The 21550-nt window shown below is 34.4% G+C and overlaps 1 protein-coding gene across 1 annotated transcript; it reads left to right on the top strand.

Annotated features, from left to right (window-relative positions):
* Window positions 1-912: 912 nt before the first annotated feature.
* On the top strand, window positions 913-13876 carry LOC110095076. Its single transcript, XM_020820455.2, has 5 exons — window positions 913-1275; window positions 12797-12890; window positions 13046-13083; window positions 13170-13305; window positions 13406-13876. Exons 1-5 carry the CDS (start codon window positions 961-963, stop codon window positions 13825-13827), a joined length of 1005 nt encoding a protein of 334 aa, XP_020676114.1. The 5' UTR covers window positions 913-960; the 3' UTR covers window positions 13828-13876.
* Window positions 13877-21550: the final 7674 nt, after the last annotated feature.

The following is a 21550-nucleotide window of genomic DNA, read 5'->3' as shown; positions in this document are numbered from 1 at the left end:
GTCCGGTCGGAGGCCAAATCGCGCCAAAAAACGAGAAATACCGAGCAATACCAAACAATAACGAGGAATACCATCACGTAAAGACCCAATACCGAGTTATACCGAGCTATACCTAGCAATACCGAGTTATCCAAAAGTTGTACCGAGTTTTTCCTAGAAAAAACTCAGTACAACTCGGTATTGCTCGATATAGCTCGCTATAACTCGGTATTGGTCTTCAAGAGCAAATACCGAGCAATACCAAACAATAACGAGGAATACCATCACGTAAAGACCCAATACCGAGTTATACCGAGCTATACCTAGCAATACCGAGTTATCCAAAAGTTGTACCGAGTTTTTCCTAGAAAAAACTCAGTACAACTCGGTATTGCTCGATATAGCTCGCTATAACTCGGTATTGGTCTTCACAGAGCGGTATTCCTCATTATTATCAAATAGTAACTAGCAATACCGAGCAAATACCGAGTTTTTTCGCGGGATTTTGCCTCCGACCGAACCTTCCTCTACTGAACTTTTATTAGGTCCGGTGTAAGGACTTAGAGGAACGTCCGGTCGGAGGCAAAATCCCGCCAAAAAACTGGGTATTTGCTCGGTATTGCTAGGTATTATTTGATAATAACGAGGAATACCGCTCTGTGAAGATCAATATCGAGTTATACCGAGCTATACCGAGCAATACCGAGTTGTACCGAGTTTTTTCTAGGAAAAACTCGGTACAACTTTTGTATAACTCGGCATTGCTCGGTATAGCTCGGTATAACTCGGTATTGAGTCTTCACGTGATGATATTCCTTGTTATTGTTTGGTATTGCTCGGTATTTCTTATTTTTTTGGAGCGATTTGGACTCGGTCCGGACCCGGTCGGAGGAGGTAATAATTGTTCTCCTCTAGGTTCTTACACCGGAACTAATAAAAGTTCCAGAGAGAAAGAGAGAGAGAGAGAGACCGCGAGCCAGAATGGCTTCAGCTGTGCTCGTTCATGCCCAATGGTCGGCTCCTCCTCTGCACAGCAACCGTGGTAGGCAGGCAGTTGTTTTCAATCGTAAAAGCGTCATCGTCTCATCCACCTCCCAGCGCTTCCCGGGTATCTTCCGGCGCTTTCGCTTGCCGACTCGTAGTTGCGGATTTGTACTTGGAGCTCAGAAGCGTGGTAATGGTGGCGCCGCAGGTAACCCGAAGGAAAACCAGCTGGCGAGGATAGCCCTGCAATCCTCGCTCTGGGCCGCAGAGACTGCTTACATCCTCTGGCTATTCCTCCTTCCGTACGCGCCAGTAAGTGCCTCTCTTTTTTCGCTTTCGAACTATGATGTTCTTGATGTTTATATGAGTTTCTTCATTTCTCTTGTTTTTTTATTTTTATTTTCGGGTTTGGTGTCAAAATTAGATCTTTCGATTTAAGGATTGTCCAATGAATGATGAACGATACCGGGCCTTGCTTAGGGCCACCGGTGGACTAAGAGGTTGAAGGTGAATATGATGAAATCAGAATACAAGAGAAAGGGGGAGAGAATGTGGATTTAGATAAAATCTTTGTTATGTCAGATGTACAAGAATAATAGAAGTGAGGGCTCTGTGTTATAGAGCTTAAGCTAAAAATGATATAATATATCTCTTCCTTAAGGAAAAGGAGAAAATATCGATCAAACTTTGTCTCTCCCTTTTATGCCCTCTATGTCCACCTTTTATAAAATACCCAGAGTTTTTAAAATGTAAGCATAATTTTGGGCACAAAAAATTTCTTTGAATTTATCTCATTTTATCATACATCCATAAAACATCAAACCTTCAAATGTTGTACGCCAGAATCCTTTTTGGTTCTTCTCTCTAACTCAAATTTGGACGAATTTCAACTTCATCGGCTGATGTTTGATTTCCAGAATTAGATACCCACTTTCTTAGATAAGACACATGGAACACATTGTGCATATCAGTTTTCTTCTCTGAAAACTATAACATGTAAAGAGATTTTTCATTTTTTTTTTGGTATTTCAAAATGTTCAACATACATTGGACTTGACTTTCCTTACTTTCCAAACCTACTGATGTCCTTCATTTGTCTAATTTTCACATATACAAAATCATCAACCAAAAATTTTGCAGTTCGATGTTTAATATTATAATACCGCTTCTATTTGTCCTGCACAGCTTTTAATCTATTTTTGATCAAACAGATCTTTTCAGTAGCATCATCGACTATTGTTATCCCAATCAGACTCCTCTCACCCACCTCTTTCTATGACATAGGTTTTCTGCACTTCTTGCCATACAAAATTTCATATTGGGCAATAAATATACTTGACTAAAAACTGTTATTATAGAAAAATTCAATCAAAGGTACTTGATCTCCAGATCACATAACCTTAGAAGGCCTTCTAACACCTAAATAGCCCTCACATATTGTCCATCAGTCTACAGATGAAAGGTTGTACTAAAATGTAGTTTCGTATTCAAACCTGGTTGAATACCTTTCCAAAGTTTGAAAGTAAACCTGACATCTCAATTAGAAGCTATCATTTTAGATATTCCACATAGTCAGATGATCACTTGCACATAAACCCATGCCAATATATCTATTAAATCATATTGTCGAATCAGAATGAAATGTGTAGACTTCATCAGACGATCTACTACAACCCAGATAGCATCGTGCCATTACCTCAATTTGGGATATCCCATAGCAAAGTCCATCATCATTTTCTCTCATTTCCATTCTGAAATCAACAATAGTTGCAAAAATAAACTCTCAGTTGTTGATGCTTTGCTTTCATCAATTGATAAGCCTCATATTTTGAAATAAAATATATTGCGTTCTTCTTTAATCCAGGATACCAAATCATACCTTTTAAATCATTATATATTTTACTGCTTTCTGGATGAATAGTATAACCTTAATATTGCATTTCGTACATAATTTTTGTTCTTAGATATCCAGAACTAGGAACTCATATCCTGTTCTTGCAAAGAATAACTCAAGAATTAGATAATTGTAGTTTAGATTTCTTACTAGATTTGATTTGATCAGTAAATTTTGGATACTCTATATCTAACTTTTGAGTTTCTTGAATCATTTCTTGCATAAATAGTTGAATAATCATCTATGTCAAAAAATTAGAATCCCAGTCAACCAGAACAATCACTTCTGATTGTAGTTTTTTCATATCCTGAATTAAATGTTTATCAAAGCTAAGCAAAAGACTAGATATCCTAGAAAATTTCATACTCAGGACATCTACCTCCATATTCGCTTTACCTAGCAAATACTGAATAGTCATATCATAATTTTTAATCAACCAAGTCACCTCTTCTGTCTCAGATTTGTTAAGAGAGTTGCTATGAAAAACATTTCGTCCCGGACGATCGTGACGATCGTACAGACGAAATGACAATAAAACACTGAAAATTGTACTCAAACGGTTTAAAATCCGATAATTTGTCACATTACATACATCGTCCCGTACGAAAAAATTTCGTCCCGGACGATTGTCACTAAAAAAAATTTCTAATTTTTTTTGCAATCAATCAAAACAAAGACACAAAACACACTAAAAACATAAAACAAGAAAAAAATACAAACTCAAAAAGAAAAAATCACACAAATAAAATCAAAAACTCATAAAGAACACAAAAACATTTAACTAGAAAATAAACATCAATGTTGCAAAAATATTTTTATTTAAGCATTCAAATCAATCACACCAAGCCTTGTTCTTAATGCACTGAAAGTATAAAAAGCTAAAGGTTTTGTAAAAATTTCTACAAGTTGATTTTCAGTAGAAACATGATTGAGTTCAATTTCTCCTTTGGATACATGATCCCTTATGAAATGATGTCTTATGTCTATGTGTTTGATTCTTGAATGTTGAATAGGATTTTTAGAAATGCAAATAACACTAGTGTTATCACAATAAATTGGAATAGTGCCTATAGTCAATACAGAATATAAATGTACAAATTTTCTATTTATCTCTTTTTGAAGAAATGTATAAATTTGGTGTTCTTTATTTTTCCGCTGTTTGTTGTTCTTATAAATTTGGTTTTCTTTATTTTTCCGCTGTTTTTATTTTAACGTTTACAACTTGTGGTTGAAAAACCTATTTCTATAAAACTCACTAAAGTTAGTTTTTATTTCCAAATTTTAAGAGGGTAAATTTTTTTTTTTAATTACCAATTCACCCCCCCTCTTGGTTAGCCGTGGGACATAAGCTTAGGTTTAACAACCTTTTCTCCATAAGTTCCAAATTTTAAGAGGGTAAATTTTTTTTTTAATTACCAATTCACCCCCCCCCCCTCTTGGTTAGCCGTGGGACATAAGCTTAGGTTTAACAACCTAATTCTTAGTGAACGAGTTTCAACAAGATTTAAATCAGTTTGAGTGAAAATATACTTCAGACTATGATGATCAGTGTATATCTCATGCTTGACTCTAAACAAGTAGTGCCTCCAGATCTTTAATGCAAACATAATAGAAGCAAATTCTAAATCATATGTCTAATAGTTCCTCGCATAGGATTTTAATTGTCTGGAAGCATATGCTATAATCTTTCTATCCTGCATCAAAATACATCATAATCCCTTCATTGAAGCACCACCGAAAATCTGAAATCCCTCCGTACCTGATAGAATAGTCAGAGTCGGAGCACATACCAAATAATCTTTCAACCTCCGAAAAATCTCTTTACAATTAGACGTTCAGATAAAAACCACCAACTTTTGAGTATGTTTCACCAAATGTTCCTTCTCAGAAGCTGAGTAAATCAGAATATTCTCTATAAAGACAATAACAAATTGATCAGATATTCTCTGAATATCTTGTTTATCATATCCATGAAAATTGCATGCGTATTAGTTATCCAAAAGGCATGACTAAGAACTCATAATGCCTCTATCAAGTACTGAAAGTTGTCTTCATCACATCTATCAGTCTCACCTTCACCTGATAGTATCCATATCTCAGATCGATATTGGAAAACACATAAGATCTTATAAGCTAGTCAAATAAATCATTAGTCCTAGGCAGATGATATTTTTGTTCTCAATTATGACATTGTTTAGTTCCCTGTAATCGGTACACATGTGAATCGTACTGTCATTATTCTTCACAAACAAAATATGTGCTCCTCATGGAGACACATTTGGACGGACAAAACCTTTTTCAGCTAGCTCTTGAAGCTGTACCTTCAACTTCTGAAGCTTCCTAAGTGTTATCCTATATGGAACCTTGGATATTGATGTAGAACCCAAAAATATATCAATACAAAACTCAATCTCTCGTTTAGGTGGCAAACTCACTTACTCCTTTGGGAAGACATCACGAAACTCCTGTACTACTAGGACATCAGGCAAAGATTCAGAGTTTAAGCTCCAATCCCAAACTATTGCTAGAAATACACTACAACCTTTTCTCCATAAGTTATCCACCCAAACAGCAGTGATTAGACATGACATAACGCTTTAACTCCCTGAAATAAATAGCTCTCGCTATCCAAAAATAATGTAACTCTCTTTTTAAAACAGTTAACTCGAGTCTCATATGACTCAACCACCTAGAATAATATCATATTCAGATATATATAATAAAATCAAACTAGATTTTCACTTAATATCACAAAATAAGCTTTACTAATAAACATACCATTCCAATTCGGTAAAACAACAGACAACGAAAAAGGAAATAACATAGAATGAAAGTGCAGTAAATCAAAATACATCTCAAAAATAAACGACTGCCTGGATTCAGAATCAAATAAAATACGACAAAGCATATCATAAACATAGACTGTACTTGTAACCACATCCGAAGCATCTCTAATATTATGCTGAGCCAAGTTATATACACGTGTCTGAACTGGAGCCGGAGTAACAGGACTACCGAACTCTCTATGTCTACTTCAAGATGACCTCCCTACTACAGAGCCTACCACAGAACCAAAGCACAACCTAGGTTGGATGATCCCTCAGCAAACACACCAGGAAGAATTGTCCCGACCTCCCAATTGATTTAAAAAAATCTCAAACTTGGACTCAGAATGTTGATCTTGTAATATCTGCAGGCACTCAGCTACCATGTGTCTAAGCTGACCACATTGAAAACACTACCCCGTTAGCCTCTAGAACTAACCAAAATGCCTCCTACCACAACTCTATCACATAAGTGTCTCACTAATAGAACTATCGAAACTGACCATACCGCCACCACCTAGGACTATTCCAGATTGACCAACTCTCCTGGAATCTGTAGGTCCAAACCTTCTCCTCTTCCCAAAAAATTCGCTACTACCTGAATTCTTGCCACCAAATCTCTTCCTACTAGCAGCTCATCGCTGGCGAGTAGCCAACAAATTATTCTCTATCAAATAGACTCTTTTCACCAATTCTGAAAAAATCAGTAATATGAAATAGAACTAATGGCTGCCTTAGGCTATCATGGAGCCCTTAGAAATCTACAGCTCCTCTCCGCAGTAGTATTAATCAACTACGAAGCATATCTAACAAGAGCAGTAAACTTTGTTTCATATTGCATGATTGTCCTATTCCCTTGAAACAACCTTAGAAAAGCGGCATCTGCTGCCATATAGACAAAGGTACAAACCATGGTAAAAAAAACATTAGTAAATTTATCCCAACTGATCAGGGATTTCAACCTCCCCTGAAATTTCTCTTTATACTGGCTCAGCCACATGCGTTTAGCTTTACCATCTAGCAGAAAAATAACTAACAGTACATTCCTCTCAGAAGGATACTTCATCCTATCAAAAATCTTCTCCAGTCTTATCAACCAGTCTTTTGCTACTTTAGGCTCAATAGCGCATTCAAATCTAAGAGGCTTCAATTGAGGAATTTCTATAAGTATATGTTAACATCATCAAATCTAACAAAGGAAATCCTGCTCTGAGCCTCACCCATCAGTTGAGCAACCAGACTGGCAAACTATGAAATAGAATCAAAATTGACAATGGAGTGGTACTCTGCACTTGTGTTGTTTGACTAGCACTTTGTTTATTAGACATATATGGGATCCATCAGAAAATCATAGGGGGCACACAATTAAACAATCATGCACATGAAAGTAAGTAGAAATGAATGCATATGCATTATCCAGGACTACCTCACTCGACTATAGATTAATTCCTATAACTCCATTTTACAATATGTTTCCCTCAAAACCACTATTCTGATACCAAAAAGGGACCGTCACAACCCCACCCTATATGACCCTGATAGATCGATCCAGGAGGGACTGGTCCAGCCTGCCCAAAACAAGGGCCAACCCCTTGTATACTGCAGGCAAAAGCCTGTTGTTTCCACCTAGGTGGGGCCCACGGCTTAAGTAGAGAGAGACAGGGGAGGATTAGGATGGAATTTTGAATGGTTGTTTAGTCTTTTACGAGTTTAATTTGTGTGCTTTATGTAGTAGATTTGGATTAGGGCTAGGGTTATCTAGAGTTTTTTAGTTTTTATAGTTATTTGATGTTCTTAGGCTCTAGCGGCATCTAGGGATTTGGGAGAGATAGATCATCTGCTCGATTTAAAGATCAATTTTATCTTGCTATTTTCTTTCATCTACTATTCGATCAAGAGTGTTTTTCTTATTTTCCTCCATTACTTCCTCAAAACCTGCTTGGTGAGATTGCTGAAATTGTGATTTCAACAATTATTTTTTGTTTCCACCACTATTTCCTATCAGACCCATAGACAAACATGTCATACCATATTGAATTCGGGCAGATCAAGCCCAAGATCTAAGTTCTAGGGGACTAATCAGAATTCTTCTATTATTTTATACAAACAACGGAGCTTCTAATTTACCTCCCTAAACAGAATAAAATAAACTCATCCACAAATTTCTTTTAATTTCATCAAAATGTATTTACAATGTTTACAATAAGTATATGATCCAAAACAGATAAAGAAAACAAATAGCCATGACTATATAAAAATTGGGGAAATGCCTAAATCAAATTATGAATGTTTATCTACTCAACTGGCTCTTTCCCTTTCCCCTGACCCGAAATAAAAAAGCAAAATGGGTTTGAGCCAATATAGTTCAATAGGTCACGCCCATCTATCTAAATTTTCAAACAATTTATTTATTATGTATTTAACTGAATATAAAAGCAGTTCATAAAAAATGTATTGACTAAGCATAATATTGATTGCAAATATCTGAAATAAAATATATTGTGCACTAAAAGTAAATAAAAATGCACTTCATATGTCAGAGCAAAAAAGATAGATTTTTCTCAGGCCCTTATACCTTCCATTAGAAACATGCCTGACTCACATGTTAGCATATCAGGCTCTTATGACTCCCAATGCTCAACACATATCATATATTTAAATATTTTGGCCCTTATAACTCCCTGTGTATTTAGCATCAGAACGGATGTGCATTTAACACCAGAATAGAGCTTTTCCCATATATCATATCTCCTCATAATCACATATTCAAGCAGATAAGCATATATATCATTGCATTGCAATACATGAAATATAAATAAATAGCTTGTAGAAATTCACAGTGTGCTATATCAATAGATTACAATTTCAACAAATGAGTAGAAAAGCAACATTTCAAAAGATTACATGGGATTGTTCAAAATATTATTTTGAAGCTTTAATTGTACTGCAATATTATTTTTTGGGACTAGAATTATTTTATAAATAAATAAAATAATGTACTTTTCAAACTATCTGGTGAAATTTTTTTTAGAAAAATATTTAAATATTTTGAATAATATTCTCTATAACATACATAAAATTACAAGGTAAAAGTTTTAGCGGTAAAAAGTTATTCTCATCTGTTCTATTGGAATTATAATTTAAATCTAGAAAATCTCAAAATTCTCATAATTTTAAAAACTGAGAGAAACAAAATATAACATACCTTGAGTCGGACAACTTTCAGAACTGGGTTGTCGGCAGTAGCAAGTGGACCGGAGTTGCCCAAACCCTAATTTTCTCTCTCTAGAAATATCCTCTCTCTAGTCATCTACCCAAATGAGAAATGGGTTTGGAATAATGGAAAATGATATTTTAAATATAAACTTTATGCCTGATGTTGTGGCGCCCAAACCTGTGCACCGCAGCACTCCCCTTATTGGAGCACAGCGTTGCAGTGCCGCCACTAGCATCGCAACGCACAATCTATTTTGGCTAAAACAGAGAGCTCAACGCCGCGACGCTGCAATGCCCTATGAAGAAAATTTTAATATTTTAAAATCGAGCACACAGACCTCCAGGACCTACTTTAGGACAGATTCAGACACATATGCATATAAAACATTCCCAAACACATGCAAAATGGTTCAATCATAGAGATTTAACGAGTTACTTTTATCATGTCGAGTCAGAATAGATACAACTGTACGTAGATTCGACATATGTTATAGGTAAAGACTTTATTGGGTTGATGGGGATGCAAAGGTTATGCTTCATTTTCTATTCGATGAGATGAAGATCCTTCAACAGAAGTTGGTGAAGGAATATGAAACTGATGGTGATATGAGTTGATAGTGTTGTTTTCTTGGAGAGGTCAAATAGGAGAGATATTTTATCAAAAATGTTTTGAGATCTTTGGTTCATTTTTCTCAAATGATCTTCCATTTGATCTAGTTGCTCATAAGAAATTATCTTGTTGCTCCTCTTGCATACATTTGTCTCAAATGATCTTCCATTTGATCCGGTTGCTCATAATCAATTATTTTGTTGCTCCTCTTGCATATATTTTTTTTCTTTTCATCCAAGTGATTCATTACTTCATTTCTTTTTCTAGATATCATTCATACTCATCGTAGAGCATGTTGGATTCAAATTTATCCATAAATGACATCATAACTTTATTAACCAACATAGATAGCTAAATTGAAAAAGAAGAAAGAAAGAGAGCCTAGAAAGAGAAGCTCTAGGGTTTCATTAAGTTGTTAGAAAATGCAAATTTATGTGGAGATATAACTTGTATCATAAACCTATCATCTGACTCCTTATTTATTGATTTGAATCATCAAAGCTTAACAGCAAATTACATAGAGAATCCATGGTGAATGTCAAAGTAAGGGATGAGTTCTTTGCAAATGAAGCTTCTAACGAAATTGTCGACAACTTCACTTCAAGTTGCGAGTAGCTTTGGTATGCTTTGGGAGAGTTCATTTTATTAGTTTTTCATTGGGTGAATGACCTTTTATGACTTCAATCAGTGTGATTATTGCTGAATAGAACTTTACTCTTGTGACTTTAAATAATAAATGTCGAGTTTCTTGTTGAGCTAAAAGGTGACTTGCTGAATGTTTCTATAAGCGATTTGGTTAATGAATGGCAATGGGTTTAACTCAGTTCATTATAGTTATGTAATTTGATTAACTCGGTCCAAGTAATAATGGGTTTTTAATGATGAGGTCATCGACAGACATTTTAGGCAGGTTTACCGGCGAAGGAATCGTAGATCGACGGCTACGATTGGGAGTTTATATTTCTGATGTTGCCATGTCATCTTATGTTATTTTTCTATGTTATTTTCTATGTATCTTTTATTTCAAGCATTAGTGACTATGTTGCCCTTATGAAGGCTTAGTGTTTGTTGTAGCCTGGTGGGCATGTGAGTCATTTTATTTTCATGTTTTGAGGCCTTTATAAAGAGGTCTCCTCCTATTGTATGAGCTTAATGTTGAATTAATAAAATTTTCTGAAATTTTCCCTTTGTCTTCTTGCTTGAGAGCTTGAGAGAAAGAGAGGAGACCTAGGAGAGGCTCCACCCGAAATACCCAACAGCCCACGACGGTGAGCTCTTGGTTTACTTGTATTATTGCTGTTTTCTTATTCTCCCAGCACCTTTCCCTTACACCCGCCCCCTTCCCCTTGCTCTTTGGCCCGTTTCTTCCCCATCCCTGCAGCCAAACCAGCCATTTCCCCATAGAAATCCCACCGCCTCAACCCCTCCCCCATTCCACTGCCGCTGGCTGTGCCAGCTGCCAGTACCAGCTAGCCACCACCCCCTTAGCCCAGTCCTCCTCTTCCCTGGAAATCCCGCCGCCCCATCCCCTTTGAAATTTGAATTTCATGCGTTAATTCCATCATTAATTCTTTCCTAAAATAACGCCTTACATTTAGGAAGAGTTTTAAATGAAATCTCATCAGTTTTGAATCCAAATTTCAAATCTCCCTAATTGATTAAAAGCCTGAAATTTAAATCGGGTTTTAATTTAGTCCCATGGGCCTCACTAATTAATCAAATTCCTTCTCTCCCTCCCTTGCTTGGCCGGCCACCCATCTCACATATTCTCTCTCTACTTGCCACCTAAGCACCCACTAATTACCCTCATAACTCCCCCCCTAATAGCCGCCCCTCTCTCTAACCCAATTTAGGGAGAAGTAATGGCAAAATAATCTCTCCCTCCAATTCTAAAAATCTGAAATTCAAATTCAGATTTCCTCCTAGCTAGATCTCCCTCTACTCACCTCTCCATAGCTCACGGCCCAACTCTTCCCCTCTTTTCTTCTTGCCATCCCCTCAATGTTGAATGGCGGATCCCGAATTTGAGTGGGGGCTTGTGTTCAACGCCGACGGTAGCCTCAACATCCTCCGATCCCCGTTCTTTGACGCGGGGTTTGAGCACGAAGACACAGTTGGCGAATACTTGGAGCGAATTCTTCCATCACTTGTGCGCGTCATCGACCGACAGTTTCAAGACTATGTTTGGACAATCACCGGGCGCCATCCACCACCACTTCCACCGGCGGCTACCTCTCCAGTAACGAAGTCCTTCGTCTCCTTTTCCGTAGTGGTGCTCTCCATCTTCGTGTGGTTCTTTCTTCTCCGCTAAAAGCCAAAGAGTGAACGAGTGAGAGGGTACTCAAGGTGAATTTTCTTATTATTAATCGTGGGATTTTTGTTATAAGCATTTAAGTATTTCTTTTATCTTTGAAGGTTATGAATTGTTTGGTTATCTCAAAGCAACTCCTCGCCTAAGCAAGTTGATTACCTATAATACTTTTAATCCTTCCTTTTTTTTTTTGGTGATAAATTTGTATTGGCAACACTCTAATTAATCTTCATTTTAATTTCCGCACGCAATTCCTTTATTGTTTCACATCATTTAACCTCTATAACTTTATATGCTAGGTAATGTTTATTGGTTATTTAATAACGCCATCTATAAGAGCATCACTACCTTAACTTGGGGAGATTTAATTTCTCTTAAATGCAATGAAGTCAAATTCTTGAAAGTTTAGGTGAATTTTTGTATAGTAGCTCGAGTAACATCAAGGAACTCTAATGTAAAGGAGCACAACTAGGATATGTGGCCTCATTGGGAAGTTACATGAACAGAATAAAGATGTAATTTGTGAGGACAAAGTAGATAATATTTCAATGAATGATTAGTCAAGCTGGTACATGTCAGCTCCAATGCTGAATGAAGGAAATTCAAATATTTTTGCTCAATTTAACAATTGTTGGCAAAAAGCTACGATTTTCTTGTAGCAAAATCTCAGTTCATGTACATATACTTTCTTCGGTAGCTATACAACATATTTGCTTTTGCAGGGCGGTTTTACGTGAATGTGTGGATAATATCATTATTTTCATTTACAATATACCCTAGTATTGCATTTTCAGGTCAGTAAGATTTTGTTTGGGATAGTTTTTTTACTGTTTTTTAAAACATCTTTTTAGTATATTTTTTTTTTTTGAATAAATTTTTTTTTTACTAGAAAATTGTTTTAGAAAGCTGCAACCTTTCCCAAATGAAATCTAAATTTAAAGGTTTTACTAATTCTGACTCTGATACTTGGTTTTCAGGGTTATCCCGTGTGGGCTATTAATTCAAATACAGTCAATGATCTTGTGGGTCTGTCACTGAATTTCTTCTTTGTTTTGCCCTTAGCAAATTTGGGTAAGTTAATGGACTATTTAGAAGCAATGGAATATATATCTTTTGATGTTTCTCTTAAGTGCTTTCATATTTCAGAATCTTCTTTTATCATCCTTTAGATTACTATTAATTATAGCTCTTTGCTGATGCATTTGCTGCATTTCTTGGCAGAGTAGTTGGCCTTCATGTGATTCAAGCACCAGTGCTTCACCCTGTAAGGGAATTAGTAATATTTACAATTTAATTTTCATCCTTTTCCTTCATCTAAATCAGCTATTCCTCTACTATTACATTAGCTAGGTGGCTGAAGGCCTGTTTAATTTTGTAATTGGATGGACTTTCCTCTTCGCTCCGCTTCTCTTCACCGACTGTCGTCGAGGAAGATTTAAAGGATCTCTTGACCTCTTATGGGGATTTCAGATGTTTCTCACAAACAGTCTGCTCTTCCCTTCCAACAATTCAAAATTCTCCTTCGCATCATCATTCTTTAATACTCCTTCACTAATGGTTTCGTTTCTTCCTGTAATGTCTTACAGCTTTTCTAATACCTTACATGGCTATCCGACTCAACAACATGAGCAGCGTTGCAGATCAACCACCTCCAAAGCAATCACAACTAGGCTTGTTAATCGCGAATGGTGCAGGACCTGTGGGCTTAATTGGAGGCATTGTGTGCTTTGTTTCTGTGATTTGGGCTCTCTTCGGCCGTGCCGATAGTGGTTTCGGCGATTTTGCCAGTCGATGGCAGTTTCTGGAGCTCTACATCCAAACAGAACGGCTTGCTTATGCTTTTATATGGGATATCTTCCTCTATGCCATATTCCAGCCATGGTTGATTGGTGACAACCTTCAAAATGTGAAGATAAGTGATAGAGAGTTAGTGAGTGTTTTAAGATACATTCCTGTGTTGGGATTGGTAGCTTATCTTCTCTGTTTGGATAGTGACTTAGATTTATAGCAGGACTGCTGGAAATTTGCTTTATGTAAGTTTATTTTGCTACATTTCTGAATGGATGGTCAGTTTTGTGTATGATTTAATAGTCTTCATTTCACTATTTTACTAATTTGCACATTTACTCTTAGATTTCGTTTGGGACAATTTTCTTTCTGCTTCTTAAACCAGTTTTCTAGTTAAAAAATTAAACTTTTTTTAACTAAAAAGCTATTTTAAGAAGCAATAAGAAAGCCGTCCAAAGCGAAGCCTTTGACTCTATCATTCATTACCTATGATGTCCTTCATTTGCTCTTTCGCTCAATCTTTGTCTTCCTTCATGCATGCAATGAGATTAACTCCAAAATAACTGTCCAATAAAGATCAAAATCCGGTATTTGTTGGAGCTTCTTTAAGTGAGAATCTTATCGTATCTTGTGGGAATTCATTGAAGCGTAGCAGTCGGAAGCATTTAGAAATTTTGAGAATGAATGAATTGAATGGTGAAAACAAAGAGCCCTTATCTTACCCTGAGGGCACAATCTTCGTAGAACTCAAACCAACAAGGAAGGGCGCCCTCTCTTGAGAGCCTATAGCTCAATGACTTAAGAAGAATAGCATCTTGATGTCCAATAGAAAGGCGTGATTGGTGAATTGTGATGTATAAGTATTCATAATATATAGTATTAGAAAGCCGTCCCAAGGCTTCGTTTGAAAATATTTTTTGGTTATTATTTTTTTGCTGTTTTTGAAAAATTTTGTAGTAAAAAGTTGTTTTAAAATAGTAAGGAAATTGTCCCAATTTAAGCATAAATTTATAAAAAAAAAACATTTCTATTTTAGTGAAAAAATTACAAAATTCACAAATAGTCAAAATAAAAGTAGAGAAATGGCTGTTTTATGTGGATTAGATGTAGTATATGTATATTAGTGATGGAATTATAAACTTTCTATGTGATCAAGCACAAATTTAATTGCAAAGAATTCAAATTTGTGCTAGTTAGAAAAATTGAACAATACATAATATGCCAAATATGCTCATAATGATGTGTCAAGTTTATAAAAAGATTTTGTGAATGTGAATCAATTAAACTAGAGTTAGAATGGACAAAAAATGGTTAAGATTGAGCTCAAATGGGAATGGATCGACCGGCGAGTTGTCGCCCTTTACCTATGTGTTAATCAGTTGTGATTAGGGTCCGATTAGTCGATTTGCTTTCACCATGAACTTTTTGATGATCTTTGACTGCATTAGCTTGTATTAGTGAGTGTAATCCATTAGATTTATGTAACATCTTTAAACAATTTTGTGAGTTTAAAGCAAAAGAGTTTGTAAATATAAAAATTGTGAGACATTGTCACATGTTTTTGTCATGTGTGTTTATGAAGTACTTTTTTAGAATTATTTCCTAAAATTCACCCATTAAAATTTTAACAAGTTACCACTAATGTTCTCTTTAGAGTATTGATTGCTACATTGTATATTTACATATTTTAGCTAAGGTAGCATCAATGGTTGTTGCCACATCATCATCATATTAATAACCAAGCTCATTTTGAATTTGGTTGGACAAACATGGTCACGTAGGATTAATCTTTTTAAATCTGAATTTGATCATAAAAGGCCTCTATTTGTTGATGATAATTATGAAATTATTTTTTTTACGTAGGGCTAAAATATCCATTATAAGATTTACAAATAAGGCTTCCTTTAATTTATTTGACAAATTTTAATAATTATTAAAAGCTATGAAGAAAATTCTCATTTAACATTCATAGATCAAACAATAGTTTCCAACATCTTATGAATCTTTCAAATGATCATCATGCAAATATCTACAAACAGACACTACCTTTTAGCATTTTGACCTTGGATTTTGATGCATTCTTAAAGGGTGGATAATATTTGCTCCCATTCATAATTATCCTTTCACTATGATTGCCACAAGAAATGTTCTACACATAAGGGCTACAATCGCATTGAACATCTCCATCAAATGATTAGATGATGCACATTTTAGTCTAGGATTATTATATCTCCTACAAAATTGTATTATATGCATTATATAAATCTTCGTCATTTAAATATAAAGTGATTGTTTTTCATGTTCATGATTATCTTATCATGACAATAGCCTTCTTAGACATACCACATTAGGGTTTAAATGATGTTGTTGTTGATCATCACTTGAAATAGAATGATACTTGCATGCTCTTGTCCACATCTGTCCTACATAATAGCCTCCTTGAATATGAATTTATATTGGCATTAGAAACTCTAACTAATGTTATCTAAAGACTAGAAGACATCCAAGACTTCTTCATCACACAAAGTGATTGATTGGATTTTGATGGAAAAGGAAATATAGGAGGAGAAATAGTCTACTAGATAGAAAGAGAAAGGGAAAGAGAGAGAGAGAATGGGGACCAATCTCAGCAGTGTCATCTCTCGTGTACATTTTTTTTTTTTTTTTTGGAAAAGTGCTTGTGTACAGTAACTCTTAATATATAGCATATACCATCATACTATTGTTACATAATTAGTTAGAGATTGAAGATATGTAGTACAATTGTAATAGAGCATATCACATGGATATATGGGCCGAATGCTCTATAGGTAAAATCACTTATCATTTGTGCTTATCAAGTTATATATATAATTATACAAAAACCCTTTTTTTTTTGTTCGGTTCCTTGGTCACTGCTTCATTTTCCCCTTCTCTCATTCGTTTTCTCCTACACCAGTGGAGCATGCTTCTTTTTTCCTTCGCTCCTCTCTCGTTACTCGCGACCTCGAGCAGGGTTTCTCTTCCGCGTGCACAAGCCCAAATGGAGACCGCCCCCAAATAGTTTGCTTTCCCTCGACCCAAACGGCCTACTTCATTTTCCCCTTTGCTCCTCTCTCGCAACTCACGACCTCGAGCAGGCTTTCGTTTTCCCTTTTGCTCTTCTCTCGCCCCCAAATGGAGACCACTCGTGGCAAATATTTATGTTATTTGTATTTTTCATTTTGATCTTATAGCTTCTCTTAACTCCGATAATGAGTAATAAACAGAACTAGTTTAATGTATTCCAACATTCAAGATGAGACAACAAACGAAAAATTCGGACTTGAGTTTATAAATATCTTCTAATGCTAAAGCTATGATAATCATTTTAAGTTTAAAAAGAATCTAAAACCTATTTAAATTAAAACAATGACTTTTATTGTAGCATATTATGATTTTTGAGAACTAATATTATTTTATCGATTTAAAAAATTAGAAATCTTCTTTTTATATCTTGTTCAAAAGATTATTTTTCAAAAAATATTCTGATTTATATTGAAACTATACAAAATGATTATTTTCTCTACTTTTTTTTTTTTTTTGGATTGAAAATAAAGGCAAATTAATAAATAATATTTTCCAATAAATTACTATTGTCAGCTTTTATTAGCTTGTTCCTTGCAAATATGTTGAATTCAAAATTAATCTTTGTGAATTACACCCAACTATATTGAGAATAAGGATTTCAGATTCTTTGATGACTCAAAAAAGTAAGGATGGTCAAAGTTCTATCTCCATAGTAGTTATCAAACTTGCCTGGGTGAAGGAACCATTAAGGATCCTTGATGAATTCAAATTCCTTTACATATCTCAAATAGATGGCAGTCTCTAGCTTTTGAATAAATGGCCATAAGTGAATAGATACTAAGCCTCTTTGATTTTGAGATATCAAGGATCCTTCACACTCATCAAGTATGTACCCGATTTTAAGATTTCTATAAAAGGATCCATCCAACTTAGCCTTGATGGTTGGTCAACTACTATCATTTATGCTACTTCAATTTTATGGCAAGTAAGCTCTATGATGGGTTCTTCATTAAGATCTTCAATATTAGAAAACAGGTCAATAAATTGATTATGTTCTATTGTAATATGCTCAATTTTGAAGTATTTAAATCTCCTGATCTTAATTTTTAAATAGATATTTTTCAATTATTTTTTCTCTTGCTTTATATTATGCATTTTTCTAATTTTTTACAACTTGCGAGACTTAATGTGTTGACAAGGGTTTCACACCCACTCCTACAAATCTCAAGCCTACGAACAAAATCAAATACTTGACTTGATTGTTAGTAATTTGACAATTCATTTTGATCATGTAGAAAAGCACCATTCTTGTTGGACTCCTTAAAATAACTCCAAATGCTAACTCCTACACCAGAGACGCCATCAATATACAGACTTTATATATAATAGGTCTTATTTACGATCACCTCTTCTTCAACGTTGACTATACAAATTCCCAAGTGCATATTCCCTATTGGTAAATCTTGGGGCATAAGAAATTTATAACTCATTAAGTTCCACAAGCTATTTGAGTAGTCACCTTTAGTGGCCCAACATTGTCAGGGTTGATTCAATGGATGATTTGTAACAACATGAATTGAATGCGCTGAAAATAATGATAAAGTCTCCATGGAGAAATGATTAAAGTCCATGCAAGCTTCTAATGATCGGATAGCATAGCTTGGCCTCTTGTCAAATTTCACTCACATAGCAAATTGACCATGCATTATTTCTTCTCCTCTTAGTGAAAAAAGACTAACCTAACTAATTCTTCACTGACTATGAGATGCATGAACAAGTTCCTCTACTACTTTAGACTTTGAAGTTGATGTAAAGAAGAAAGGAGAAAGCTCAATTGTTGAAACAAGAGTTTAGATTTTTTGATCTAGGCAAAATACTTGGCAGTTCTAAGAACATTAAAGAATGATAAGTACTTATCGTTTGACTTTGAGGTGAATAAACTAAGCCCATAAATTCACCTTGTTAGTCTCTACAACTCCTTTGAATTTTGAGGAGAGTACATTTTAAAAGTATATTTTATCTCTTCCGGTTTCATTTTGATACATTCTATTGTTAATATGAAGTTGAAGAACTTACTTGATCTAGTTGTAACAGTACACCTCACAAAGGTTCAGCTTTATATTATACTTTCTAAAATAGAAACAGTTTTTTGTGATCATGAATATGCTACTTAATTTAGAGTTTTGATTTTAGACAAGAGATCATTTATATAAACTTTAACATTTCACCTCTTCTAATCTCGAAAATCTATCATCCTTCGATATCGCACACCTATATTATTAAACAAAAAGTCATTATTCTATATCAATCTGACCCATCATCTATGATGAAGGATGTCTTCTCAAAATCTACTAGGTACAATTTAATTTGGTGATATCCTAAGAGCACATGTAGAGAGCTCATCATAAGATAGCCTACAATAGTATTGACTAAGCATATCAATCTACGATAGTGGATAGCTATCTTTGAGGAAACAAAATTAAGATAGTTTTTAAAAAATATTTTCCCTTAGCGAATTCTTTAGAGTATTCACTCGGTCAATACTCTTCCTTTGGATGATTTTAGGTTTTGGGCAACTTTAACATGCTTAAGGGCAAGCTAATAGGCAACTTTAATGGAATGCTTTTTTGGGCAACTTAGAGCTTTTAATAAAAGTGATTCATGTTAGCAATATAACTTAATATAATCAACTTGACTAGCTTGACCCATATGAATACAATTATACACAAGTTCCAAAATTCTCTTATCTCTTTGAAGATAACAAAGAGAGACAAAGAAAGAAAATAAAATTTGTAGAGCTCAACTCAACCATGATAAGTTGGAACATTTATTATGATTGATTACATGAATTTAAGTATTTCTTCTCATGCACACATCAACATTTACAAAAATTCTTATAAATGTTTATCATTTGGATTCATTTCAAGGTTCTTCTATTTTTATTATTTTTCTTATCTTATATTCTTTGTATTTATATTCACTTACTTTTTTATCGAGATGGAGAGATTTGATGATCTCAAGCTTGATGAACTCTATTGCCCAAAAAAAGATTTTTATTCTCACACGAAAACACAAGAAAAAAATAGCTTTCAATATGAAATTCTCATTCTGCAACCATAAATTTTCTAGCATGAAACAATAATATTATTCTAACAATACCTCGTTTTCAATAAGAAGTAAAATATGAACTTATTTTTAGTTGGGGTTTGGTTTATTAGATAAAATTTTATGTGTTTAAAATAATAATTTATATTCTATTTTATTCATTTTGTTAAAAGATCAATAAAACAAGTAATTGTCAATGTATCAACCAATTACTTCTCTTACTTTTTTTGGGACATTTAAGTCAATTAAGATAAATTCATACATACATCACATACGGAAGATCTCTTGGTAGGAAGACAAAGCTCCCAACTAATAGAGTATATGTGTCAAAATCAGGTCACTCCGGGTCATTCCGGGTCATTCCCGGATTTTCAAGTCAACCCAAACCCGACCCTCTTTTTGAAATGGGACGAAAATCCTAACCCGAACCCGATTCAGTTCGGATTCAGGTTGATCCAAACCCAAAATTTTTGTATCCGAATCAGATCGGACTTTCAAGTCGTGTCACACGACTATAATATACCATGGTGAGCTGTGTTTTCTTACTTTTGTTAATTTGATTATACTGCAAGTCAACTTCATCCATCACTTTCAACCCATTACTTTTCTTCTTTCTCATTAAATGAGGTTTAGGTGGAGCAGCTAAGTAACCATTGCCTCGAGTAGATGTAGATCAACTGAAGTGAGAAAATTTCTATCAAAATGTCAAGCATTAGCTACCAAACGAGCAAACTCAATCAAGGCTTGAGTTTATGTAATTAGCTGCTTTTCGGCTTGATTAAAAATATGTATAAATTTTTTATTTTGATATGAACAAAGTGCTTGCTTAAAAATCTTAATTTTGTACATGCATTTATCATATAATTTCATACAAAAATATGATAATTTTATCACATATATATAACAAAATATGTATCAAGATAATTATACGAGATTAAACTAAGAAACTCTAAATCTTTACTGCCTTCTGCATGGACTCGAGATCTCTTCAATCACTAACTAGTAAATCTCCTTTAATATTTCTCTCTCTCTCTCTCTCTCTCTCTCTCTCTCTCTCATCATTGATGTTTGGTAGGAAGCCAAACACTATTTTTTAACCTCTTGAGAGGGAAGCAACTGACGTAAAACAAATACGTCTTCTTCACATGTATCTTCTTCACATGTAATTCCTAGATTTGTGTCCAACCTTTCTGCAAGATTTGGTGGTGGCATTTAAGAAATCTTCCTATTCATGAAATTTTAATTTTCTCAAATTCTACAGAAGAAATTTTCTTAAGAAAATATTAGGAAAATGAAAGATTATTAGATCGATAAGTTAAGCTCATTGGGACTTAAGCTTCGTTACTTCTTTATAAAGCGACTTTTTAGTTCAAAAATTTCTAATTCAAAAAACTTTTTTAACTAAAAAATTATTTTAAAAAGTAATAATAAAGCTATTAGAAATGTAGCCTTAGTCTTCATTAGGAACAACTTTTTTAGATTTTTTAAAACAGTTTTTTAATACAAAAACTTATTGAACTGAAATTTTTGTGCTAAAACGCTACATTGAAAAGTTTTGTCCCTAACAAAGTCTAATGCTTCATTTGAGACAAACTTTGACTACTATTTTTTTGTTGGTTTCAATAAATTTTTTTACTAAAAAGCTACTTTAGAAAGCAGTAAGAAAGTTATCTCAAATAAAGCCTTATTGATCTTTATTATATATTTTTAAAGTGTTTTGCAAATTTATCACATGACTAATGCATAATTTTTTTTATATTTAGTTATATAACATCATAATTTTTAAATGA

This window comes from Dendrobium catenatum, unplaced genomic scaffold (assembly GCF_001605985.2).
Source record: "Dendrobium catenatum unplaced genomic scaffold, ASM160598v2 fragScaff_scaffold_54, whole genome shotgun sequence".
Lineage (NCBI taxonomy): Eukaryota > Viridiplantae > Streptophyta > Magnoliopsida > Asparagales > Orchidaceae > Dendrobium > Dendrobium catenatum.
The sequence above is the reverse complement of the archived record's forward strand: the minus strand, read 5'-3'. Positions and strand labels throughout refer to the sequence as shown.